This window comes from Pongo pygmaeus, chromosome 2 (assembly GCF_028885625.2).
Source record: "Pongo pygmaeus isolate AG05252 chromosome 2, NHGRI_mPonPyg2-v2.0_pri, whole genome shotgun sequence".
Taxonomy (NCBI): domain Eukaryota; kingdom Metazoa; phylum Chordata; class Mammalia; order Primates; family Hominidae; genus Pongo; species Pongo pygmaeus.
The window spans coordinates 157,781,712-157,808,719 of NC_085930.1; the positions used below are offsets into that span (position 1 = coordinate 157,781,712).

The 27,008-nt window shown below is 42.6% G+C and overlaps 1 protein-coding gene across 3 annotated transcripts in view; it reads left to right on the forward strand.

The window, feature by feature from the left end:
* The first annotated feature begins 1,255 nt into the window (after window positions 1-1,255).
* Window positions 1,256-27,008, forward strand: part of GYG1 (glycogenin 1) — a 36,552-nt gene continuing 10,799 nt past the window's right edge. The window contains exons 1-5 of one of the 3 annotated variants that reach the window (XM_054479816.2): window positions 1,256-1,509; window positions 4,013-4,148; window positions 6,177-6,351; window positions 6,622-6,784; window positions 19,172-19,298. In XM_054479816.2, the coding sequence (XP_054335791.1) occupies window positions 1,503-1,509; window positions 4,013-4,148; window positions 6,177-6,351; window positions 6,622-6,784; window positions 19,172-19,298 (608 nt within the window). In that variant the 5' untranslated portion in view covers window positions 1,256-1,502. Of the gene's footprint in view, window positions 1,510-2,463; window positions 2,628-4,012; window positions 4,149-6,176; window positions 6,352-6,621; window positions 6,785-19,171; window positions 19,299-27,008 lie in introns of those variants that run through there. The other 2 variants (XM_063662331.1, XM_063662330.1) reach the window with 2 other exon arrangements.

Here is a 27,008-nt window from a genome sequence, read left to right on the forward strand (position 1 = left end):
TCAAAATCATTTTCCACCAAAATAAACCTACCCTTAAGATTCTGATTCAGGAGGTCTGGGCTTAGGCCCAAAAATCTACGCTTTAACCAGTGCCCCCAAGTGATTCTGATGTAGGAGATCCACACCCACACACAAGGAAACAGTGATATAACTGGTTTGAGGACAGCAGTACCACCTTTGCAAATAAATCACTTATTCTTAAGCATCTGTTTTGCTTTTTGAACTGATGTCAACTTCCTGATTGGTTTCCAAATGGCTTTGCAGTACTCATTCAACATTTACCAAGCGATTTCAGTTTTCAGTTTGCAGAGAACTGAACTACCCGAGGCTTGTGCTGTGTTTGGACTGGGGATGGGGAGCAGAGAAGGATGTGATCACATTAAAGGTATTTCTCAACTTCCTAGAAAAATGACAAATTGACCATTTCAAGATTTGTGAAACAGGTTAGCCAAAACATTAGCTAACCACAGTTACCATAATTTACTAACCTTTTTGGAGCCCCTGTGTACAAGAGGCACCAAAACTTTCTGGGTGGGAAGGTTGATTCTGTAACCAAACTGCCAGGGTTTAAATCCTACTTTCTCCATTTATATTATATGACTATAGAAAAGTTAGCACTTTGGGAGGCTAAGGCTGGCAGATCACTTGAGGCCAGGAGTTCCAGACCAGGCTGGCCAACATGGTGAAACTCTGTCTCTACTAAAAATACAAGAAAAAAAAAAAAGAAAAGTAATTTAACTTTTCTGAGCTCAGTTTCCTCCTCGTCTGTAAAATGAATATGTAACACCTCACTCAGTTGGTACAAAGATTAAATGAAGCACTTAAATACCTAATTGATGCAGATGGCTCCAAGAATTTAACATTTACCAAATATTCACTATATTTTTCAAGAATTTAACATTTACCAAATATTCACTATATTTTTTAGGTTAAGGCTACAAAACCATTGTGAGTACACGAAGGAATATAGAGGCTGATCGAAGTTCTAAAAAAAAGAGTAAATTTTACGTTTCATTCAAGCAGTTCAGACTCATAATTTTAACTACAGTGATCTGGGGTTTGCTTGCTTGTTTTTTAAGGTTCCCTAACCCTTGGCTTCTTGGGGAGTTTGATGCCGCACTCAGCCCCAAAGTCCCCCTTAAACTCCCTGGTTTAGCGGGGACAGGGGGGCGCGCGGTTAACAAGGGCAGGCGCCCCGGGGAAGTAGGAGCAGGGGCGCCGGTGAGCCGCAGCCGCAGCCTAGCCCCGAGGGAGGGAGGAGGAGCCGAGGGAGACGCGGGACCTGGAGCCCCGCGGGCCACCTCCCCTGCCGGCCGCGCAGCTGGGAGGATGCGGACGGCAGCGAGAGCGTGCGCGGCCACGTGACGGCAGCTATAAGAGCGCACCGGGCAGACGCTCGGCTCCCCGCGGTGCCTCCTCGCTGGCCGCGCTCCCTTCTGGTGCCGGCTTCTCTGAGCCACCAACCTGCGGCTGCCCCGGCCGCCTGCGCACCCGGCAGCACCATGACAGGTACCGCCGCGCAGCCCGCCGCCGCCAGCCCCGGGACCCCGGCTCCCTGCCTAGCCGCCGCCTCCCTTCTCCTTTTCCGCCCTCAGCCCCGGAGTGTTCCCGGCAGGACGAAACCGCCGCAAAGTTGCTGGCTGGCCGCAGCCGGGCGTGCTTCTGCCTGCGTCAGCGGCCGCCCCGCCGTCGCCCGGAGCGCAGGGATGGGGCAGCCGGGCAGAGCCTGGGCCCTCGGCCGGAGCCCTCGTTCCTGCTTCCGTCTCCTCGCCCTTCCTCTTGCTCTCACGGCGAAGGGCCGGCGGGCGGAGCAGCTGCGGCGGGGCCGTGTGGGGGTGGGGAGCCGGTTCCCCTGGGGGGTCCAGGCGGGAGTCCGGGGCGCAGCGGCATCGTGGGGAGCTGCCCCGGCCTCTGGCGGCCCGGAACCCCAGGAAACGGGGGCCCCGAGGCGGGGATACTGCGGCCTCCGCCCGGCTCCGCCGCCCGCCTTGGCCGCCACGCTGAGCCTATTTTTAGGCCTTTGGGGCTGGGTTGCGGAAAGCCGGGAGTCGGACTAGCGTCCCCGGGCGCGGGCCCCGTCTGGTGGGAGGGCGCCGGCTTTGGCTTCACTTGTTGCGAGGCGTGCGGGCCATTCCACGAGTTAGCCCTAGCACTGGGAAGCTCCGAGTTAGCTGGTCCTTCAGTGTCATTGAGGCTAATAGCCAGGGTTATTACAGCAGTTGAACTGCCACAAAGATTGCAGGTGTAACCCAGAGTTCAGCCGTCTTTAGGAAGATTAAACTCCTACCCAGCTGTCATTGGTCTTTCTTGGTCATTTGTAATGTTGGCTAGTCTGGTGTTCTAACCTGTGTTCTATCCCTTATTTAATCTTGGAAATCATCCATATCCTTGCTTCCAGAAATCCTTGAATCCTGCTCACCTTATTACATTTTTCTCCATGATCGCCTGGAACCTGGACTTCATTTGAGTTAGATGATCATTCATTTTGCCCAGCTTAAGTATTTTTGGTACAGATTGACTGCGATGTTACCCATGTTATAATGACCTGAAGATAATAGAAGCAAGTACAGGCGGATATTGATGTGCCTGTCAAGGGACAGGTGCTACTTTTCAGAGTTTCCTAGAGTGTGAGTGACTGGGAAGCTGGTGGCCCTTCGGGGGTGGGGAACTGGTCTTCCTACAGCTTAGTAGTTGGCCTGCCGTGGGAGAGGTCCTAATAAAATGTGTGAAGATGGCTCTCCGGTCAGCAGCCGAGTGATGCGCTGGCCCACTAGGCAACCCACAACTTCCTCTCACGTCTCAGTGGAATTTCCACTGCTTCCAGCGTCCACCTTGGAAAACAGGCAAGGGAGAATGAGGGAAACCCAGGTCAGAAAGAGAAGGACTTCATGACAAAATGCCCCAACTCGCTGGTTAAGCAACTGACTCCTACCAGAACTGGATCTGAAGTGTCCTATGCATTTGGATGCCCACCAACTTGCTAATGTTTCTTGGAGATGGAACATGGCCCAGAATTGTCCCAGGGAATGACTGGAGAAATCTTGAAGCCTGTGCTAGGGGTCTTGGGAGGGTGGGGACTGTTCAGTAGGCAGAAAAATCCATGTATTTACCTTCTCTTTTGGCAACTAAGTGATTATTGGAGATTGGGGTGCGTGTCTGTTGGTTTGGGCGGGGGGAGGGGCAGGGTGCAGGATGGACCTGCATCATCTTCTCCAAAGAAAAGCAGGCAGGTTGGTTAGGGCTTCTTGGGTGATATCCAAATCTATTTATCAGTGATTGATCACTATTTAGATAGAAGCATCAAGGAGGGAAGGCCTCTCTGAGGAGCTGATATTTGAGGAGAGACTCAATGTTATTTTTCAGGGATATTGGGGCAGGGGAGCTTTTGCTCCAGGTTGAGGAAACAGTTATGTATAAAATGCCTGGAGTTCGAGGCTGCAGTGAGCTATGATCACACCACTCCACTCCAGCCTGGGTGGCAGAGTGAGACCCTGTCTCAAAAAATACATACACACATACATACATACATACATGCCTAAGGCATGGCATAAACATAAGCACCAGAATGAAGAATATGGACTCTGCTTTCAGACTGTCTGAATTGAGTTTGACGGTTGGTTTTGTGCTTGTCTGAAAACACTGTCTACAGTACCTTGTAGAAGAAACAGAAAATGTGCTGCTTGATCTCTTCATTACCATCTGTTAGTTGCCTGGAGTTCAAACTCTTGGTATTAAGTTATTGTTTTGTCTGAGAATTTAGCGTGTCGGATTTAATTTCTATAGCTTAATCAACCTCTTGAAGGTTGCCATATGTGCCTGCTATGATCTTGAACCATTCTTGAAATGGGTACTTGGGGTTTTCTCCCCAAAGGGGCTACAGCTTGATTCATAGAGAAAGTTGATGTTAGAGGAACTGGTTTTGCTGAATTACTGTTTGAATGGGTTCCTGGGGAAAAGGCTTTCTCCAGATAAGATACTGTAATGAGTGTTTTTTTTTTTTCTTTGTATTAAGATCAGGCCTTTGTGACACTGACCACAAACGATGCCTACGCCAAAGGTGCCCTGGTCCTGGGCTCATCTCTGAAACAGCACAGGACCACCAGGAGGCTGGTCGTGCTCGCCACCCCTCAGGTCTCAGACTCCATGAGGTGAGGACCTTGCTGCCACCCCAGCATCCAAGGGGCTCTGACATCCTTCTCCCTGTTTCTGACATCATTGGACATTGAGGCCATGCTCTTTTCAGGAGTTGAGCACCGGGTAGAGAAAAATGAGAGATGCTGAGTGCAGGATTGCTGGATTTGAAACCTCCTCCTAGCTTTTGGGAGATATTCCAACTCAGTTCTCTTCTGGAAGGTGGTGTGCTGGCCCACACTTTCTGGTTCCAACTAGGAGGGGAAGAAGGAGTCATCTTCCTTCACTCCATCTCCTCTGGGTGATCTGAAGGAGTGTGTCAGGCATTCCCTTCTTACATGCACCTTTACACAGTCACAATTCATGGACATTCCTTTCCCAGGGTGCAGCAGGGGCTACATTGTTTCATGTTGCAAACTAGGGAAACTCTCAGGTGACTTAGAAAAGTAGTTATTTTATCCATTGCCAGTTGACATTTGTAAGCTAAATATCTTTATTTACAATATAATACACTAGAATCTTTACCAAAGGGCTTTCCAAACTAGGTTTTACTAAGGGAAACACACTAAAGGGTATAAACTGCTTTGTGATTGGTTAGTTCACTTTGATCTGATGGAATTAAGTTTTGAAGTATTTGGGCCAGGTGCGATGGCTCATGCCTGTAATCTCAGCACTGTGGGGGGCCAAGGCAGTTGGATCACCCGAGGTCAGGAGTTCCAGACCAGCCTGGCCAACATGGCGAAACCCCGTCTCTACTAAAAATACAAAACCTCGTCTCTACTAAAAATACAAAAATTAGCTAGGCGTGGTGGCGCGTGCCTGTGATCCCAGCTACTTGGGGTTGGGGGCTGAGGCAGGAGAATCGCTTGAACCCGGGAGGCGGAGGTTGCAGTGAGCCGAGATTGTGCCACTGCACTCCAGCCTGGGCAACAGAGTGAGACTCTGTCTTAATAAACAACAACAACAGAAAATTGAAGTATCTGAATGAGCTACCTAGTCTGTAGTACTAGCTTAAAAAATATCCGGGCACACTAGTAACTTTGTGATGTGTTTATTTTTCTGGTCTCCTGGCCCTCTAAGAAATTGAAAATGCCCTTTTTGTGACTTTTTATTTTTTTCCCAAAAAGTATAAGCACAGGCCAAGGGTCTCTAAAAAGTAGGCGTTCTGTATACATATGTATATCTTTCACACTAATACCCTTGTTCCTAAATGGTAATTTAGGAAGATGCCAAAAAGGCTGTCTCCTAATGTGTGTTCCCTAATTTGTAGTCTATTAGGATATGTCTAAGAAACCAGATCTAGTCTTGCATTTCCTATAACCACCATCAGTTTATTTTGGTCAGTGATTTTCCTAACCATTTCTCTTCAAAAACATCAAGTTTACTGTGTGAACTGTAACATATTTTTGTACAGCTTTGGAGACAGAATACAATACCAGTTTTGTTCTGCATCTCTGATGTTGTTGTAAACTTTCAGTATGATACATTTTTACCCGTGCTCAATTTAGTGTCTTACCCAAGTCTACCCTACTGATCCACCATAAAGAGCTTTCTAAAATAAAGCCTTAGTTAATCTGGGGCATAGAGAAGTATTGTACCTCACAAACAAAAGTGAATCTCGTTATACTTAAACAGAGTGCTCAGCATGTAATAAATGCTGGTTATATTGGATTCTACAAAATGGCAACCTGATAAATGGAGCCCTTTACACATTTTTGCAAGCTATTTCCACAACCTGCCTGCTATTCAGTGATACAATAAAATACAAAAACCCAGAAAATTTCTTCTATAATAATGTTTTAAGATGAGCATTTCATCCTCACCATAAGCAGTTCTTACTACTTTAGTGAAGTTAACTGGACATGCAAATAAACGCAATTTGTCCTGGAGTAAAATTAGAACAGATTTAAGGGTACATATTCTACCAAAGCAATACATTGTTCTAGTAATTGATGGAGAAGGTAATAAAGCATCAGTCTTACAGTAGACAGGTCACTTATTCTGAAAAGATGCTAAGTGTGGTATTTTGGATTTTATTTTGACAGAAAAGTTTTAGAGACAGTCTTTGATGAAGTCATCATGGTAGATGTCTTGGACAGTGGCGATTCTGCTCATCTAACCTTAATGAAGAGGCCAGAGTTGGGTGTCACGCTGACAAAGCTCCACTGCTGGTCGCTTACACAGTATTCAAAATGTGTATTCATGGATGCAGATACTCTGGTGAGTGTGGCTTTGAGGGTAGAAAAGAAAGATATATATATATATATGTGGTAATGGAGACCCGTTAGGCATTTTAGGAATGCTGTCAAGACTTGACGGTAAAGTTCAGATAGAACCACTGTCATGAAATATGTCAGGGGATGAAGGAGAGGAGGCCCAGGCTGCCTTACAGCTGTCACCATCTTTTGTGTTGGATGACATAGGAAGAACTCAAGAAGGGTATTCTGCAGCAAAAACATTTCTGTAATGCTCTTTCTCCCCTTTGATCAGGTCCTAGCAAATATTGATGATCTTTTTGAGAGAGAAGAATTGTCAGCAGCACCAGACCCAGGGTGGCCTGACTGCTTCAATTCCGGAGTCTTCGTTTATCAGCCTTCAGTTGAAACATATAATCAGCTGTTGCATCTTGCTTCTGAGCAAGGTAGTTTTGATGGTATGTATTTGCTATCTTCATGTCTGATAAGCTGTTAATAATTAGTAATTTCTAGGGGCTGCTCTTCTCAGGAACGTAATTGCTGTGGTTTATTCTGCCTGGAAGATATAAGAGATGGAGCAAGCATTTTAAGTTGTGCTCTTTTGGGAAATATTGTGTGTGTGTGTGTGTGTGTGTGTAAATGCATCTTTTTCTATAGATGCGAAAGATTAACCTAAACTATGATAGGCAATTTTATAGGATTGTCTTTAAGTTGTCTTCCTGTATCTAGAGTATGATAAATGTACGGTGATTATTCAAAAATTTAAAAGACTGAAAAACTTTAACATCTGTCTTTAAACCTAAGTAAATGTAAGCTCAGGAGAGTTTGACAGCCATTCCAGGAGGATCAAGCATTGTCACTATGGAAACTTGAGGAATAAGCCTGATAATTTGGGTCTCATTCTCTCAGGCGGCATAAAAAAGAAGATAGAAAGTCTATGTGAATAATCTTTGCTTCCAAACTCTCATTCTCTATAAGGCTGTGTGTCAGAGTGGTATCTGCGGGCCAAAAAGTAGAACATTGGCAAAGTCAGCATCCATTTTCTATAACATATAAATGTATTTATAGTTATATTTATATAACGGTTCTGTCTGTGATATAGGGCCTCACATCTTTTGGAGAAGTTGATCAAATGAATTTGTGCTTTCGTTTCAGGCCAATTTCTGAAATAACAAGCCATGTTTTTAAAAACAAAAACACACAGGACAAAACCAATAGTTAATATGCAGAAGGAGTTCTTTGAAAAATTATTTTTGATGGTTCTTTTGAATAAAGACCCAGAATAGAGAAGAAGAAGGACATTCTCTTAGAAGCCCTCCCAGCAGTGCCTCACTATCAGATATGTGACATTGTAGCAGGGCACAGTGCTGTGTGCTATTCACATGGGGTTGGGCCAGAGCCCTAAGCTCTGCCGGAGACACAGCGGGGGCTTCTTTCCTCCTCTCCCCTTTCCAAGAGTAGATCTGAGATTTGCAGTAAGTAGATCTTTTAGAAATAGCAGAAACAGCCTTTCTCATTTGACGAAAGATTCAGTCCTGGGTGCAGATATCAGAACTCATTTTCATTAATTAGTTAGAAAATTAAAAATCAAAATATTAAACTTTAAAAATGAAAACATCAGACCTATGTTTGTTAGATTGCTGAGGTGAAGATACTGGAAGTTAAAACATTTCAAATTATACATAAAACGGAGATTGGGTTTTCACTGTTGCTATTCACAGAAATTGAATTATTTTTATTATTTGGCTGAGGATTTGGGAATTGTGGCTATATGAAATGTAATTGAAAATAATAGGGAAATTTAAGTCGCAGTTTTATTTCACTATTTAGCTTGTTTATGCTGTAAGCTAATAGTTCTCAAACAAGGCTGATTTTGTCCCCCAAAGGACATTTGGCAATGTCTGGAGACATTTTTGGTTGTTACAACTGAAGGGGGAGGGTGCAAACGGCATCTGATGAGTGGAGGTCTGGGATGCTAAACATCCTACAATGCACAAGACGATTTCCTCCAACAAAGAATTACCTAGCCCAGCATGTCAGTAGCGCCGAGGTTGCAAAACTCTGCTCTCTACATGCTCTAAAACAGAGCAGGAGTATCTGATAGTGTATGGCAGCATCTAACAAGAAGTGAAGTCTTGTTTTAAGCAACCTTAAAATAAGAAAATAATAATGTGTTAAATGTTCACCATGGTCAAGGCCGAATGAAACTTCTTCGCTTTACTGACATGTTTTTAGCTCCTGCTATTTTCCTTTCATAGAAGGAATGAAAGCTGTATTAGTCTTTAAGTTCAAAAGATGTATTCCTTATTTCTACTGCTTATACTGAAACAGTTACCTTTGCATAAAAGGAAGAGGAGAGTGTTTTTAGCAGAAGTCCACTGTTTGTCTTAACCTTCCCGTCAGAGTGTAGCTTTCTTCACCTCCTCTCCTAATTTGAAGGAAGTAAGTGTAATCCTGCCAGAAATTCAGTGTAACTCTTTTCAGCTTTAGTAAGTGAATCACATTCTAAAGTATATCTTGTGGCCTGCCGACTGCCTGAAATCCACATGATTTTAGTCATGTAAAAAGAATCCAATTTCTAACCTAGAAAACTGTCAGATGTTATTGAGAGGTAAGACTGTGGATACCAAACAGTAGTGTGCCGTGGTAAATTATCTAGGTTATAATTTGAGAATATGAAACTAATTAATTAACCTATTCTTTGTTAAGAAGCTTGGATGCGTGCAAAGTGCTCGACTAGGAAGCACTTTCTGCGTTTTCAGCCAGAATCTGAAACCACCGTGAGATTCTGTCTGTGCCTCTAGCACATTTCATTATTCAGCAGCAGGTTTCCAGGTGCTGGCCGTCCTCTGAGGTATTCCATTTACTGGCTCATTGGTGGTGAAGGACTGAATCTTCTCTGTTAATAGAAATTGAAAGAGGTAAAAAGTCATCTATGCAGCTGAGAACTTATTCTCAATATGTTGTTTAAGTTCAGCAGAAGAATAAATTAGCAGTTCTCGAATCAAAGGTTGTGTTCACTTGAAATACGTGTTAAGCTTTACTTAGCAAAGAAAGCTCACTCTGTACCTTGGGAGGCTGCTTCTCTCTGGAGGGGTTTACTATCCACTTGAATCAATGTGTGAACCATGTGACATAAAGATGTGTTGGACTTATGCTTGATAGCAGTAAAATATTTCTTTATGGACAATGACTTTGTCTAATGGCAGTAACCTTTGCCTCTGGTTTTCAAAGTTATTATATAAAAATTATAAATATAGTAAAAGTAAATAGTCTTAAATATAAAAATTAAGAATTATATAAAAATGATTTTGGTTAGGTGTTGTGCTGTAGGCACTGATGAACATTTTCAGGTGTTCCTTTCACAGTTACCCACATCTTCTCACAACCATAGTTTCTCCCTCCACCACCCCCATAGTCAGTTTTAAGTCCCAGAATTTTCAGCTCAGACCAGTTTTACAGATGACTGTATCTCAGTGTGAATATCTTGCAGGTCATGCTTTTAACCTCTTTCCTGTGTTCAGCAGAAACTGGTGGGGCCTGGTGTCCACTGACAAGCCACACAGGCTGTTGATGGCTGAGCATTTGCAGCTGCTTTTGCAACCCTTCTCATGCTAAAGAATGTGGCTGTCATTCTTCTAATCACCAGCCCTCTATTCACAGCCCCTCCACCTCTCTATTCTGTGACTCTGGCCGAGAGAATAATCCTAATATGGCAAACCATACTAGGTACCTGGACTCCTCTTTCTTCCTAAAATTATATACTGTTAGATTTTAGAACTGGTGACTACATAACCTAATTCATGGCTGGTGTCTCATTTTCCATAATGAAGAGTCAAGCTTCTATACTGTTGTATTTTCAAACTGTCTTGGCACTTACTTCATCACTATAATTACATATTTCCCGAAAAGTTGAACAATAGCTGTTGCGAAATAGTGATACACTAGTATTGTATAGGATGTGGCAAGATAAGGTTAACTTCTGGGCATGTTAGCAGTAAGAGGGGAAGAGAGGTCATTATATTGTAGGTTCTAATCAGCAGTTTTGCTTCTGCCACACCGGTGAAATGAGGCTGATGAACTTGACTCTGAAGAAATCAACCTGAATGCAAGTTGAGGTTTATTTTCTTTTCCCCTGTGACTAGTGTGTCTTAAGAATGCTTGTATAGTTGAAGAGTTAAGTGCTTAAAAACTGTTGTCTATTTTGTCTGTATGTGTTAGTTTCAAAAACCTAAGTCAGAGGAATTCGTATTTTGTAATTTGGAATATCCTTAAACAACATCTTATACTCGTTTTGATTACTGCAATGTAAATATCCTAAACTTTTGATTGGTGTACTGGAATTTTGGTCTGTAGTTGAATTTCTAGAAAGAAGAAAACATAGGAGAGAATAAATTAGTAGCAGAATATCAGGTATGATTTATTTAAGTAGAGTCCAGGATCCGCTTTGAGGTCATTATATTTGTGTGTTCCAAATTCTAAGTGGTCATTGAGTCCCATAAGCAGAGTACAGTAATATTTTAAAATAATGTTTCACAGAAATGATTTGGTGCTATATTCTATTAAAGTGTAAAATTGACCCCAGAGCTAGGTTTTAAAATCTTTGTAGTTAATTAGGCTTCATGTTGGACCTGCCCAAAAAAAGAATGAAGGACTGAGATATTTCAAGATAGTACTTGTCCAGACCAAATGAGCTCAAAGATTTTGGTGTGCTTCACTTGGTTCCCTGACTTGATAGGTCAGCCCGGACAGTTATCTTCCCATGGTGACTTCCCCTAGCCACCCACGCACTAGGCTGCCTGTTCTAGTATTTATCAGTTGTTTTGGAAATGACTATGTTCTCTTGCATTTATGTCATTTTATTGATAGTTTGGATAATAAGTATCTTGAGGAAAAGCAAAAGCCATATCATGTAATGGCAAAATTAATGAGCACACATAAGTTTTTTTAAGAGCTATTGTTATCTCACTGTACCCGTGAATATACTTTTTTAACTTAGCCACCTGTCTCCAGCTTTGTAACTGTCAGAGATCATGAACCCTGTGAGAAATAGAGGAGGAGGAAGGGACTAACGTGTTATATGTGTGCAGGCTCTTATGCTGGTCATTTTACCTACCTTTTCACTTATTTCTCAACAGTCCTGTGAGGTAGGCATTCATACATCCATTCATATAACAAATATTCATTGAGAGCCTGCTATCCAGCTAGCACCGGGGACCTGCCATTGTTACAGTTCAGGGCAGCAGCTTGCCTGGTGTCTCTGAGCTGAGGCAAAGTCAGGTCTGAACCAGGGTCCTTCTCAACTCTGGTTGGGTTATGTGGTGTGGGGGTTGGGGGGGGGGTGGTGGTGGGTGGTTTTTCCATTCCCAATTCTCTCATATGGCAGCATTCTTGAGTATGTATCCTGAGGAATAATACGGGATGGAGGAAGATCCCTATTACCTTGGCTTTAAGACAGATTAATTAAGTAATTTCTCTGAGTAGACAGAGCAGCTGGTATATTTCCTCATTTTACAAATGAAGGAATGGAGGCTCAAGTCTTCTATCTCTATTGCTACTATTCCTCCCCTGTGATCCAAAATACCTAAAAATACTTAGTCATTTAAAATCAGCAGCACAGTTCATCGTCTTGCATTGTTTTATGGAGTCTAGATGTATTCTTGGAAGGGTTACTCTCACCTATATTTCTGTAGTAGGTCCATTCATTATTTCAAACATCATTTTAATTTCTAATCTGGGCAAAATCCTAAATTTAAGGGGCAAAAATAGACTGGTAAATAATACAGATTTTATTCCTGCCTCTATAAAGTTTATATTCTGAGACCTTACAGACATTTAGCAACTAATACACAGTTATGTAATCATGATTATAGTAAGTTCAGAGTACTAAGAATCCAGACTAGGAGGACCTGCCTTAGACTGAGAAACTGACATTTAAGCCAAGAATAAATGTTTCCTTGCAAGTGTGTAATAATTAATAGCTTGATACTTAATAATCTTTTAACAAAGTAGTGAAAAACGAAAGCTATAACATGAAGTAGTAAAATAAATCAGTTATTCTTGGCTTAAATGGGTTGAGGCCAGTGAGATGCAGTGATGCTGGGGCCCAAGCTCCAAGTGCCTGGATTTCCATAAGCCACCTCCGGTTAATCTAATGATCCTCAGTAAATCTCATAAAAATATCCCCAAGAGCTGGGCTTTCATAAGCTGTAATTTATTAATCCTTAGCATGCTCACTATAGGCAGTAATGATTATATCTGCCAAGCATTTTGTAGGAAGTTAGTTTTAAAAAGAAGTGTCCAGGCACAGTGGCTCACACCTGTAATCCCAACACTTTAGGAGGCCGAGGCAGGTGGATCACTTGAGGTCAGGCGTTCCAGACCAGCCTGGCCAAAATGGTTAAACCCCCTCTCTACTAAAAATGCAAAAATTAGCCGGGTGTGGTGGCACGTGCCTGTAGTCCCAGTTTCTTGAGAGGCTGAGGTGGGAGAATCACTTGAACCCTGGAAGCAGAGGCAATGAGCTGAGGTCGCGCCACTGCACTCCAGCCTAGGTGACAGAGCGAGACTCTGTCTCCATAAATAAATAATAAATAGATAGATAGAAGTGAGTCACGTGTTCATGTCAGTCCTTGTCTCTAGCTCAATTATAGTATAAAGCATATTTTACTATAATTTTTTTTTTTTTTTTTTTTTTTGAGATGGGGTTTCACTGTTGTTGCCCAGGCTGGAATGCAATGGTGTGATCTTGGCTCACTGCAACCTCTGCCTCCTGGGTTCAAGTGATTCTTCTGCCTCAGCCTCCCGAGTAACTGGGATTACAGGTGCCTGCCACCATGCCCAGCTAATTTTTGTGTTTTTAGTAGAAATGGGGTTTCACCATGTTGACCAGGCTGATCTTGAACTCCTGAGCTCAGGTGATCCACCCACCATGGCCTCCCAAAGTGCTGGGATTACAGATGTGAGTCACCATGCCTGGACTTTTACTTTATTTACTTTGCCTATCTGTCCCCTTTTGGATTTTGAAGTATCTGAGAGTTGGAACCTATCTGAATCTTCCTATTATGTGAATACCAAATTTATAAAATGTTAGACATTTTTTATAGAAATGACATTTTTAAGAGTTGTTATTATCCTTTGTTATAATAAAGAAGTTGTTCTTCAAAAGACTCTAGTACTTCTCAAATTTTAATATGCAGACAAATTCCCTAGGGATTAAAATGTGGATTCTGATTCTGTAGGTCTGGGGTGGGGCTCAACAGTTTGCATTTCTGTCAAGCTCCCAGGTAATGCCCATGCTGCTGGAACCCGGGCCACAGTTTGAGGAGCACTATTATAGGGGGAACATTCCTTTGGCTGAGATGCTGGGGCTCATGTCTAAACCAGAATTAACTCACTGCCCTGTTATCCACAGTAGACAAGCCAGCTGCCAGCAAACTGTGGAAGAGCACGCAGAGTACACAAGCATTGAACAAATGCACAGATTTAAAAAGACACCACTTAACTCTTGTTTCTGTCTTAGGAAACAAATAGGCCCAGTTTCTGATAAATGCGTCCATGGTTACCAGGTATGTGACCCTGCTCAAAAGACCTAGAAAGTACCAAGTCTGTAGTTGCAAGGTGATTACATAGCATTTGGGCAGCCGGGTGGAAGGATGATTCAGAATGAGATACTTGCTTTTGTTCGCAAAACAGATGCGATGTGCCCCTTGTTCCATTTCCTTTCTCCCTGTCTCTCACCTGTGTTACCACGCCCTGGCGTACCGGATCACAGCTGCTAGTGATGCCTGCTAATCATGTTTGCTGGCTCTGAGATGAGTGAGATTAAAATTATCTTAACCTGTCAGATTAGATAAAGCGGCCTCTGGAAGTCTAACTAAAATGTATGGGACAAAAGTTGTAGGGTTTTTGTTATGGAAATTCAGCAGTCTTTAGGGCATCCTTGTATGTTTTCTAATACAGATGTGCCTAGATTTGTATTCTGCTTTGAACTGTCCTGTCATTTAAAGATTTTTCTAAAGAGAGGATATTGGTAACACCATACATAGATTTTTCTGATGACATTAAAACATTTGCCTGACCTTAAAATGTTGAACTGTGCATTTGGGAAAAGGTGGTTAAGATTTCTAGACTGCTGAATTTAAAAATTCAGCTATGGACTTCTACATGGCATTTAATTTATTTTTAATTCACAATTTTGGACTAAATGATAAACCTTTGTAGTCACATAATGAGGTCAGTGGCCCTGGAAGTTTTATGACCTTTGTTGTCCCCTCTGGAGCTAAGGTTCTTGTTGAGTGTTTCAGGATTTGCCAATTTAACAGGCACCGTTGATTCACCAGTTCTGCTTCAGTGCCTTTTCTCCTCCCTGCTTGTTTTCTGTACAACCAGTGCTTCCCAGCCTCCCTGTGGCACACAGCTGATGGGCTGATGATGTTTGTAGGGTACCTGAGGGTAAACAGAAACGGCCTTTTGTGGCCAAAGGCAGCCAGCCAGGGACTTTGAGGGATCAGCAGCTCTGACTCCTGTTTCCCAGGCTCACGCAGGTCGGATTTGGAAGTTCTGCTTTACAACTACGATTTAGGCCTCCGTGGAATTAGATTTCTTTACTGCATTATGGGCAGCTGTTAGTCATTTTAAGTGGAATTGCTTCAGTTAAAGAAGGTCTTATAATGTCCAGGTTCTCAAATTGGATAAATGTGTAGAGTTTTATTATTAATATTCTTTATAACCTACACATATATTTTTCTTTTGGTAGTATACTTCATAATAAAAATTAAAAGAGTGTTTAGAAAGAAAAGGTCTAAGCACAGTTCTCATTCTTGCCCCCAGTTGTATTACTAATATTTTAGCATTACAAGAATAATATAATAGGAAAAAGAGGGGGGAAGGAACGTCTATTACATCAATCCCCTAATGCAATTACTATTATTTTATTTACTTTCTTGTAATATAAATGTTAATTAATGTTTATGTTCTTTGTTATAATTACAATGTGTATGTAGCTGTATATCTTTATATTACACAGTGTACTGATGTTGTCTTTATAGACATTAGTTTTAATTGCTGAATCATATTCCATGAGTAGTTAGTATTAATATACTAACTATTCCTGTATGGTAGAATATAAGTCATTTAAATTTTTCTGCTGCTACAGAATATCTTCAAGATTCTTGCATTCATTCCATAAATAATTTGCCTATGTGTAAGGCATTCTGCTACATGTTAGCGTTATAATGGTAAGCAAAAGGCCATAATCTCTCTTCTTGTGGAATTTAGCATCTAATTCCTGATTGTATTTTGCACATTAATTGTAAGAGTTTTTTAAAAACCTGTTCATTTTGAGAGAACTGTAGATTTCCATGCAGTTGTAAGAAATAACACAGAGAGATCCCATATATGCTTCATCTGTTTTCCCCTAATGGTAGTACCTTATATAACTAAAATGTATCACCCCAACCAGGAGATTGACATTGGAACAATCCACCAACCTTACTCAGATTTCACCAGTTTTATATGTATTCCCTTTTCTGTGTGTGTATGTGTATGTATATGCACTTTTGCATATACTTTATCACATGGGTAGATTGGTGTGACCACCACCATAGTCAAGATGCAGAGTAGTTCCATCATAAGGACCCTTCATCATATTTTTTTTTTTTTTTTTGAGACCGATTCTCACTCTGTCACCCTGCCTTGAGTGCGGTGGCGTGATCTCAGCTCACTGCAACCTCTGCCTCCTGGGTTCCAGCTGTTCTCCTGCCTCAGTCTCCCAAGTAGCTGGAACTACAGGCGCATGCCACCATGCTCGGCTAATTTTTGTATTTTTAGTAGAGACGGGGTTTTGCCATATTGGTCAGGCTGGTCTTGAACTCCTGACCTTGTGATCCACCTGCCTCAGCCTCCCAAAGTGCTGGGATTACAGGCGTGAGCCACTGCGCCCGGCCCATCATATTCTTTTACAGCCACAACTGCATCTGTCATTCTTTCCCTCTCCCCTGGCAACCATCAATCTGCTTCCTGTCTCTATACTTTTATTATTTGATGTTATATAAATGAAATTACATAGTATGTAACTTTGTGAGATTGGAGTTTTTCACTCAGTGTAATTAATTTAAGATTCATCCAGGTTATTGTATCTCTAGTTTGTTCCGTCTTATAGCTGAGAAATATCCCACATGGATGTACCATATCCATATACCTGCTGAGTGACATTTGAGCTGTTTTCAGTTTGTGCTATTATGAACAAAGCTGCTATGAACATTTCCTTAGCCTTTTTTTCTGTTCCCATGGAACTGATTGGCAGTATTTTGATGATTATGTGTAAAAGGAAATTAGTTAAGACTTCAGGCCTCTGTACCTCAGCCATTAGTGTCTAGTCCCACATTTGGGTATCTGTAGAATCAAAAATAAGCCTTTAATGAATGGCATGATGTTTTGGCTTTGATAGTTTGTGCCTCAGAATACATTAATTTGCCTATATAGCTAAAATTGTCTTTGGTTCTCATGTCTGTCATTTGTCTTGGCCTATTCAGGCTGCTATAATGAAATATCATAGATTAAATGGCTTATAAACAACAGAAATATATTTCTCACAGTTCTAGAGGCTGGGAATTCCAAGATTAAGGTGCCAGCAGATTCAATGGCTGGAGAGGGCCCACTTCCTGGGTCATAGACAGCTTTTTTATTTTTGTTTTTTTGTTATAACTGCTGCATGTGGCAGAAGAGGTGAGGGACCTCACTTGGGCCTCTTTTATAAGAGCACAAATCCTATGCATGAGGGCAGAGCCCTCATGACCTAATCACCTTCCAAAGGCCCCACTCCAGATACCATCAACTTTGGGGTTAGGATTTCAATGTAGGAATTTTGGGGTATCTAAACATTGAGTCCATTGCATTTTTGTAACAGTGAAGCATATTCTGTTGCCATCTTTATTGTCCTTTAGAACTTGTAAGAGTGAAACTGATTTTCTGTTGTTTGTCCCTTGAGGAACAGAGACCTGTCAGGGGTGCTGTTTAAGGAGGGGTTTCCTCAAGACAATAAGTGAATGCCTTTGATTCTTAGAGTTGATTGAAGGTATTTGGAAAGGATAGAATACGCAGAGGGTGGATAAGGTACACTTGGACTTTAAACCTAAAGTCCTGATCTTACTACTTAACTCCAAAAATTAAATAGATCTCTAGATTTTTAAAGTCTCCTTGAAAACTAAGGAAAATTGAATAGTAACGACAGCCAACTGGACTTGTTGTATGTTGAGAAAGGAACTGGATTTTTCGGCAAAGGAGACTGAGGAGAGGAGTGACTATGCAGTATTCCTGCCTGATGCTTAGAGCAGGTGTCTCCCTGCCTGCCATCCCCATACACACTCACACATATGCATTCATGCACATGCACACATATCGTGAACTCCTGTTCTGCTGCTTGGGAGACTCTGGTTCTGAGCGTGTTTTCTGAAATCTCATGAGTCTAAAATAGAAAGCACATGAAATATATGGAAGAATGTGTCTTGTATTGTTTTTATTTCTTTTGAATGAATGGCCATGATCCCTGCTTTCTGAGGAAGATATGAAGTCCAGGAGCCCCAAGGGCTGAGCAGACACTTTGCTGTATCATTGTAGCTGACGCTGGCCACAGTGGTGACTGAGCAGGATCTGCCCAGAGACTTTTGGTCAGTGGTGGGAGAGTGCACCATAGGGGTAATGTGGCCTTCTGGGCCCTCTGTTGATAAACCAACAGTTGTGGGCCCTGGAAAACAATTCCATTGTTCCAGTTTGCTCTCTCTTACTTTTTGATTCTTTTTGTCCTATTATACTCAGGGGAAAGTCTGAAATCTTTAACTGGAAATAAAGTGTAAAACCTGATCCCTATGTGGTCTGGTCCCTGCCGCCTTCTCTGAGACTCACCTGGTGCCATGCAACTCATTCCCGCCGAGTCCACTTACTCAGGCCACCTTCCAGGCCTTCTTTCCATAGCCTCATGCTCCTGCCCGCCACAGGTCTATGGTGTGCACTGTTTTTGTTCTGCCTGGAACACGGTCCCCCGTCTTTCCCCTATCGGCATTTTTCAGGTATGCCTGTGTACCCCTCAGATACTGGTTTAAACACCACTTCCTTGTGGAAGCCTTCTTTCGCCCATCAGATGTAGCTCAAGCCACTTCCACGTGTGCCTGTAGTGCCACGTACAATACATTCCTTCACTGCATTCATCTCCATCTGTGTGATGTTTGTTGATTTGATTTGCTGCTGTCGGTGTCTCCCACCTTCACCTTGTGAAGACAGTGACGATATCTGTTTGTGCACTGTTGACTCTGCAATGCCTAGTACAGTATCTGGTACATAGTAGCTGCTCAGTAGATATTTGTCGAATTAATGAGTTAAATCAGGGAAATGGCCACTCCTTAAAATGTTTTTAAGTTAAGAAACTTAACTCAAAAATGAGGGCCAGGCGTGGTGGCTCACGTCGGTAGTCCTTGCACTTTGGGAGGCCGAGGCAGGTGTATCACTTGAGATCAGGGGTTCGAGTCCAGCCTGGCCAACACGGTGAAACCCCATCTCTACTAAAAATAACAAAAAATTGCCTGGCCTGGTGGCATGCACCTGTAGTCCCAGCTACTTGGGAGGCTTAGACAGGAGAATTGCTTGAACCCGGGAGGCAGAGGTTGCAGTGAGCTGAGATCGTGCCACTGCACTCCAGCTTGGGTGACAGAGCGAGGCTCCATCTCAAAAAAAAAAAAAAAAAAAAATAGAATTAGTGTCTATTTTTAAAGGTCCAGTTATGTGCTCCTATAAAATTATTAAACTGTCCTAGAGATCTGTTAACTAATTTATATATGTTTTTCTTTTAGGTGGGGACCAAGGCATACTGAACACATTTTTTAGCAGCTGGGCAACGACAGATATCAGAAAACACCTGCCGTTTATTTATAACCTAAGCAGCATCTCTATATACTCCTACCTCCCGGCATTTAAAGTGTAAGTGCAAATGGTTTAACTACTGTTGGAGATGTTGAGGGCAGAGAAGTGGGGTGTAAAATTTTGGGGCTGCTTCATTGTCATTCCAAGGGAAATAACACGTAGACACTTTGAGGAAAGTTTCTCTTGTAAGAACCGTGGCTTACAAGTTTCTCTTGTAAGAACAGTGGGGAGAGGCCTTGATGTTATCGGTTGCCTCAGGCTTGACCCTAGGGTACTTAGCTGCCTTTGGGACAAGGTTCCCATCAGTTTCTGGGGTTCATGGCCCTCTGGTAAGTTATTAATATGTCATGGTCAAAAACACAGACTCTTAAGCTCTGCAGACTTACAACTTAGAGGAGTTGAGTTTGTGCCCTAACTCAATGTCTTCCCCATACTGGCTGCTGAGCTTTGGTTTCCTTCACCTGCAAAAAGGTGTTAAAAGCTCCCTCATAGTTGTTGTGGGGATTAAGCCAGATGCAGGCAGCAGTGTGCTGCTGTGGCTAAGAGTAAGGGTTTTGGAGCTGGATGACCTCACTTCACATCCTGCAGTGACCACTTCCTGGATGGTGACCTTGGCCTACTTACTGAACTTCTTTCTGCCTCCGTGTCTTCATAGGGTTGTTGTGGGTATTAAGGGAGGTAATCATGTGGCATGGTTAGAAGAGGGCCTGGTCTACCCAAGTGCTCAGTACACGTTAGATTGTTAGTCATTTTTATTTGAGAGAGGCAGTATAGTGTTCAGAGTAATTCGTAAACCAGAAAGGCAGGGCATATGTCCTCACTCTGTCATTTATCTGCTACGTGACTTAAGACTTGGTGCCTCAGCTCCTCCATATGTAAAATGAGGAGGACAACCCTACCTCATAGGGTTGTCAGGAGGATGAAACAAATTAATACATGTAAAGTGCTCAGTGCTTGTTCAGCACGCACATTCCCTGGTGCAGTTCTTTTTTTTTTTTTTGAGATGAAGTCTCACTTTGTTGCCCAGGCTGGAGTGCAGTGGCATGATCTTGGCTCACTGCAACCTCCACCTCCGGGTTCAAGTGATTCTCCTGCCTCAGCCTCCCTAGTAGCTGGGATTACAGGCACGTGCCACTACACACGGCTAATTTTTGTATTTTTAGTGGAGATGGGGTTTCACCACATTGGCCAGGCTGGCCTTGAACTCCTGACCTCAGGTGATCTGCCCACCTTGCCTTCCCAAAGTGCTGGGATTACAGGCATGAGCCACTCCTCCCAGCCCCTGGTGCAGTTCTGATACACCTTACAACTAATACAGCCTTGTTGCACTGTTTATCTCACTGTTAGGGACAGGATCCTATTATTTAGCCTCTGACTCATTTGTGTTTAACTAAGAAGATGATTTAGATTTCTTGAACAGGGGCCTAGCTGTCAGGTCGATCCTGAGACAGTCGTGAGCAGCAAAGCCCTTCACTGAGTTGGGCCAATCTCTGTCCCGTATGGACATTCCTGAGTTAGCGGAAAACAAAGGGCCTTTCACTCCTCGTATTTCATTATCCAAAGTCCTCCCCATAAGTCTTACACCACAGTAATGAGCATGTCTGGCTTTTTGTAGCAGCAATGTTTCCTTTTCTGTTCTTTTCTGGGAAGACTCTATCAACATCCTCCAGATAAGGATTAGAAGCATCTCATGTTCTTTCCTCCCTAACTGTTCCATTGGCATATGTCTCCAACATATTACATTCTCTTCCCTTTGTACAATGGGAACAAGCAGACTCTTAAACACACCAACTGTGTTGTGAGTAAAGCAGACAACAGGATTCACTGTCAAGGGAGGAATAGGAGAAGCATTCTTTTCACCTCTCAGTCCTTGGCCTTGTAAAATACAAACCTGTCTCACATGGAAATGTGAACCTGATCCATTTTAATCCCTACTTATAGCCCTGCTAGTTTGAATAGTGTTCCTGCAAACCATGACAGTGTAACCCCTGGAGCCGAATTTGTCTATAATAGGACATTTGCTTATAGTTTAATTGACTAAATTCAGTTTAGCAAGCAAAAAGTTGACAGTGCAGAGGAGAAAGACTTTTGAACAGTGTTACCGTTCCACTCAGTCCTGCACAGTGAGCATGTGGTTCTGTTTGACTCCATCTGATTTCCACCTTAGCACCATTGAGCATGTTGTACCTTTCAGGGATAGCCTGGTTTATGCAGACACTGCTTGCAGTACTTTTATTTTAACACACAAGAAGCAGGTGGAGCAGAGTTAAGTTTTGAGGAGTAAGACAGACTTAATTTGCTAGAACCTTGGCCCTTTCTCTCAAGAACCCAGTTGATTTTATATCCTCCAAATGAATTGCCCCCAGAAAACCAGTTTGAGATCTAAATTACTGAAACAGGATGGTTTTCTTCTTCCTGGCTCAATGAATGAGTGCTAATTTTGGAAATCCCCCGGGTTTATTGTAACCACAGAGAATATGACACACTGGGAAAGTTGGGAATAACTCCGTCCATTAGCCAGATTTCAGCTGGCCCAGGGCCGGCTGGAGATGCTGCTGCTTCTGTGCAGCTTGTGGGGGTCAGCTCTATGTTTCTGTGATAAGGCTGCTCAGAGCCATGCTTTGTCTTGCCCATTGCTGCCTGTTGAGGAATATTGGAACCAGATCAGAGAACCCATTTTCCCTTCCCTCTGCCAGAAAATATATTTGCTTTTCTTGAGGAGACCCATCCAGAGACATTTTTCCTTATATTCTTTTATATTTGGGAAAGGATGAAAAGGTACAGGTAGTTACATTTCTTTTTTATTATAAGGTAATATAAAATTGTGGTCCAAATGTTTTTTAAATGAAAGTAACCCATTACAAGCATTTCGGTCATCATTGCTACTCTCCAAAGATCCCTGTGAATTTGAAGGCCCACCCTTGGGTTCAGAATAACCTTGGTGGTCTCCAGGACTAAGCAGCCCTATAGTATGCTGGCCTTCCCTAGGACAGCATGAGTGGTGGCAGGTGGAATTAGAGACCATGGAGTGGTCTGGAGCAACTTCGGCGTCATGGAAGGAAGAATGGAGTGTTTGTCTCACCAACTCCAGATAACCATGCACTAGGATGTCCCCAAAGCAGTATTTAGACACCCCAGAATCTTAGAGTTTTGGATATCTAGAACATTGTGGCCTTTGGTTTTACATGAAGCTTCAGCTAAAGGATGCCCTGGTATAAAGCAAACTTAGTATGAATTTAAGCCACAGAGTAGCACATCTAGTGCCTTTCTCTCCGTACCATTTGGTTAGAACAAAAGATAAAGGAAACAAACTAATAGTTTTATCACTTCGAATGACTACTCAAATATAAAAAAACAGAATTAGTATTTTTTTTTGTAAGGGAAGATCCTCTTTAACACGGCATAATTTGAAAATTAAAATGCTTGGTTTAGTAATTTTTAAGTTAGTTTGTAGTATTGCATCAGAAAACAAGTCATAAATGCATTTTATTTTTTTTGAGAAGGAGTCTTGCTTTGTTGCCTAGGCTAGAGTGCAGTGGTAGAATCACGACTCACTATAGCCTTGACCTCCTGAGGCTCAAGCGATCCTCCTGCCTCAGCCTCCTGATGAGTAGCTGGGACTACAGGCATGTGCCACTATGCTCAGTTAATTTGTGTGTGTGTGTGTGTGTTTATGTGTTTTATAGAGACAGGGTTTTGCCATATTGCCCAGACTGGTCTTACTCCTAGGTTCAAGTGATCCTCTCACTTCAGCCTCCCAAAGTGCTGGGATTACAGGCGTGAGCCACTGTGCCCAGCCCATAAATGCATTTATTAATAATATTTTTAAAAGTGCTTAGCATAATGTTTGGGATATATAGTAGGTTTCTTAGGCTTTTAATAAATAAGTTTTTTTGAGTTTTCTCTAACTGAAGGTTTTGTTTCATCCAGATAGCATATAGTGTGGTTTGTGCATAGCACTGCAAAAAAAATCTTATTAGTCTTTTAAAAATCGTTTAGTTTCATTTTTGCTTTCTATGATATCCACTGACTAAACGCTCTCTAGGAATCATCTCATGCTATATAAAACACACCTTAAAGCAGAGAGACAGAATTCTCTGGTATTTCTTCAAACCACTACATAAATTAATTGGTCAAACTGATTGAGTACAAAGCCTCATTCACCCAATACTTTCCATATAAATATTTTGTTTTACCCTTTACTTGAGTTTAGATAGGACTAGAGACCTGACATAGTAAAATTAAATATTTTTTCATTTATTCTACTCTTTTAAACATTTCTGAGGATATTCATATTTCTTTCTTTTTTAAGAATCAGACTCATTCACTAAGACCTTATCAAACCTATTTATCAATATTTTCCCCAAAGAAATTAAACCTTTAGTGTTGTGAATTCTATTGTCCCTGTGTAGTTCTGATTTGGTTATTTTTCTTCGCTCCCTGAGACACCTCCTTGGCTCCACTCTCCACGTAACTATTGTTATTGGAAGCCGTAGTCTATTTTCATTTCTTTTCACACTCATACATATTCACTCAACCCTGAGGCTGACTCAAAAAGAGTTTGGGTCACTCTTTTTTTCTAGCCATTTGTTGGCCTGCTGATCGTTCATTCAGTTGGCAAACCTGGAGCATGTACCTTGTGCCACACTTTCCGCTCACTCAAGGCCTCAAAGATGAATAAGGGAGCTTGGAGTCTAATCCACTTAGCCACTGCTTAGGTGTACAGTTCTTGTATGGCACATGGCACAGTCTGTCATGGTTTGAGTGTTAAGAAGAATAATCAAGCAGTGGTTGCACAGATGTCTTGTTCCTTCTTTCTCGGTGATAGTGATGCCTCTTTGGGCCCCATTTCACAGAGTGGCTATCTGGTCATTCTGACCTCATCCGAAGTGTTTATTTCTATCAGATGATCTGTCCTCAGATCTGACTGCTGCATATTCTGGTGCCTTACCTAAGTCTTTATCACCCAGAGAAAAGCTTCCATGTTGGACCCAACCCAGCCTTTAGATGCTGCTCTGACAATAGCAAAAAGGACACAAGGAGTGAGATCGCACGGGCAGAAGTCTGGGTGAGGAATGCCATCTCAGTCGAAGAGGGAGCTCATGGGAGGTTAAAGGCATGAGGATTGAGTGGAAGAAGACATAACTTCTTTGGGAGGCCAAGGAGGGTGGATCTCTTGAGCCCAAGAAGACATAACTTCTTTGGGAGGCCAAGGAGGGTGGATCTCTTGAGCCCAGGAGTTTGAGACCAGCCTGGCCAACATGCTGAAACCCTGACACTACTGAAACAAAAATACATATATAAAAATATATACAAATTAGCTGTGCGTGGTGGTGCATGCCTGTAATCTCAGCTACTCAGAAGGCTGAGGCACGAGAATGGCTTGAACCAGGGAGGCAGAGGTTGGAGTGAGCTGAGATTGCACCACTGCGCTCCAGCCTGGGTGACAGAGCAAGACTGTCTCAAAAAAAAAAAAAAAAAAAAAAGGCATAACTTCCTCAGAAGTTTCAAATCTGTGGGCCACTGACCGTATTTATCACACAAGTATGTTTTGTTTGTGCTACACAGAATTTTTTTTAACTTAATTGTCAATGCTTTAAAAATTAGGGAATTTCACATAAAACCCAGGTTTCCAGTTTCTTTGGAAAAATCCGGTATTTGGTAGGATATGTCAAATGTGACTGTTACAGGTTTGTGGTCTAAGTAACTGGAATGATAGAGTTGCCATTTCCTGAAATGGGAAAGAACATGGGGGAAGCAAGTTCGTAGGGGTAGGGATTGGTCAGAAATGAACGGAATGTATTAGGTTTTAGATGTATGAAGTTTGAGGTGCATATTAGCATCCTAGTGAAAGTATGAAATAGCTAACTAGAGATAAAAGTCAGGAGCTCCAGAGAGAAGTCTGGAACATATGAGAGTTGTCAGCATATAAATGATACTTATAGTCATGAGACAAGATGATGTAGCCAAGGGAGTGATTATCAGTAGAAGAGTCCTGAGGATTGACCCAGTGGCAGGAAGATAATAGGGACAAGAGAATAGAAGAATAGGAACAAAAGACAGCAAGGCAAGTGGGAACTCAGGAAGTGTGGTATTGCAGAAGCCAAGCAAGGAAAATATTTCAAGGAGGAAGGAGTAATCTGTGTCTGTGTCAGATGCTCACAGATATGAGGTCAGACACGAAGACAACTGAGAATTGGCACTGGATGTGGAATGTGGAGGTTCCTGGTGACTTTGGCAAGAGGACGTCTGGTGGAGTGGTGGGGGAGAAAGCCTGACAAGTGGGTCCAGGAGATTGAAGGAAGAGAATTAGAGGCAGTGAATGTAGACAGCTCTTCTGAGGCATCTGCTCTAATGGGGTGGCATCTGGATGGGAATATAGGTTCGAGAGAGGGTGGTGGTGATTGTTGCGTCAAGATAGATGTCACCACAGCATGTTTTTGTATTGATAGGAATGATGTTGGGGGTGGGGACAATGCAGAAAACTGTGGGGAGACACCGGAGTGATGTCCTTGGATAGGTGAAAGGGTGGCATCTAGAACACAAGTGGAGAGACTGGCTTCAGATAAGAGCCAGGACAGGCCAGGTGCGGTGGCTCACGCCTGTAATCCCAGTACTTTGGGAGGCCACAGCAGGTAGATCACGAGGTCAGGAGATCGAGACCATCCTGGCTAACACAGTGAAACCCTGTCTCTACTAAAAATACAAAAAAATTAGCTGAGGGTGGTGGCGGGAGCCTGTAGTCCCAGCTACTCAGGAGGCTGAGGCAGGAGAATGGCATGAACCCAGGAGGTGGAGCTTGCAGTAAGCCGAGATCGCGCCACTGCACTCCAGTCTGGGCGACAGAGCAAGACTCTGTCTCAAAAAAAAAAAAACAGAAAAAAAAAAAAGAGCCAGGACAGTTTATCCTTGATAACATGAAGGAAGGCAAAGTGTATGGGCACAGATGCTTGTAGGCAGGTGTTATGTTTTGGCTGAATGAATGAATGAGCAATCAGCCAATAGAGGCTAAGAATGATATGCTACCTCCATGAGAGTCTCCCTAGTGGCCTGGTGTTGTAAGTCCTTCCCTGACCTGGTCTGTGAAGAGAGGCCAGCCTAGAAGATAATGTTGCTGACTAGGTCCTAGTCTAGGTTATTAAAGTCTGGGTTCGAGTGCTGACATTGTTCTGATTTCCAGGATATTATTGGGAGGATTAGTTTGCAAGGCAAAGAAATTGGGTGGGTGTCTGGTCAGTTGTTTGCTGGGGGTAGCAGCTATCTTCTAGTGATGGGATATGCACCCTCTTGTGTTCCTCAGGCCCCACCTCAGCAAGTCCACTTCTCCTCTCTATGATCAGCCCCACTCCTTGGTTACTTGGGTTTGTGACTCCTAACTTAGATTGTGAGTGCGTGAGAGAGGAGAGGTGTGCAGTTTGTTGTGGGAGAAGGGCTTGTGTGTGGCTCTGCCCATGTGGGCGAGTGAGTCTGAGAAGGTGCATGAGTGAGTCGCAATATAATAGAGAACAGGAGCCACAGAAGTGGGCAAGAGGATGCCTGACACTGCTGCCATGATTCCCAGAGAAGTGTCGCACAAGCAGTGCCGTCTTTCTCAGTATCTGGTTGAACAATGCACGTAAAGAGCTTAGTGAGGACTAAAATTGCTCCTGTGTGTGCTGTCATAAACCAGTTTCTTTTCTGTTCTAAACAGTTCTGTAGTCTCATCCACATGTTACTGGCTGTTTCTCAACTACTAAACTAGTCATGAAAATTCTATCTGATCTTTTG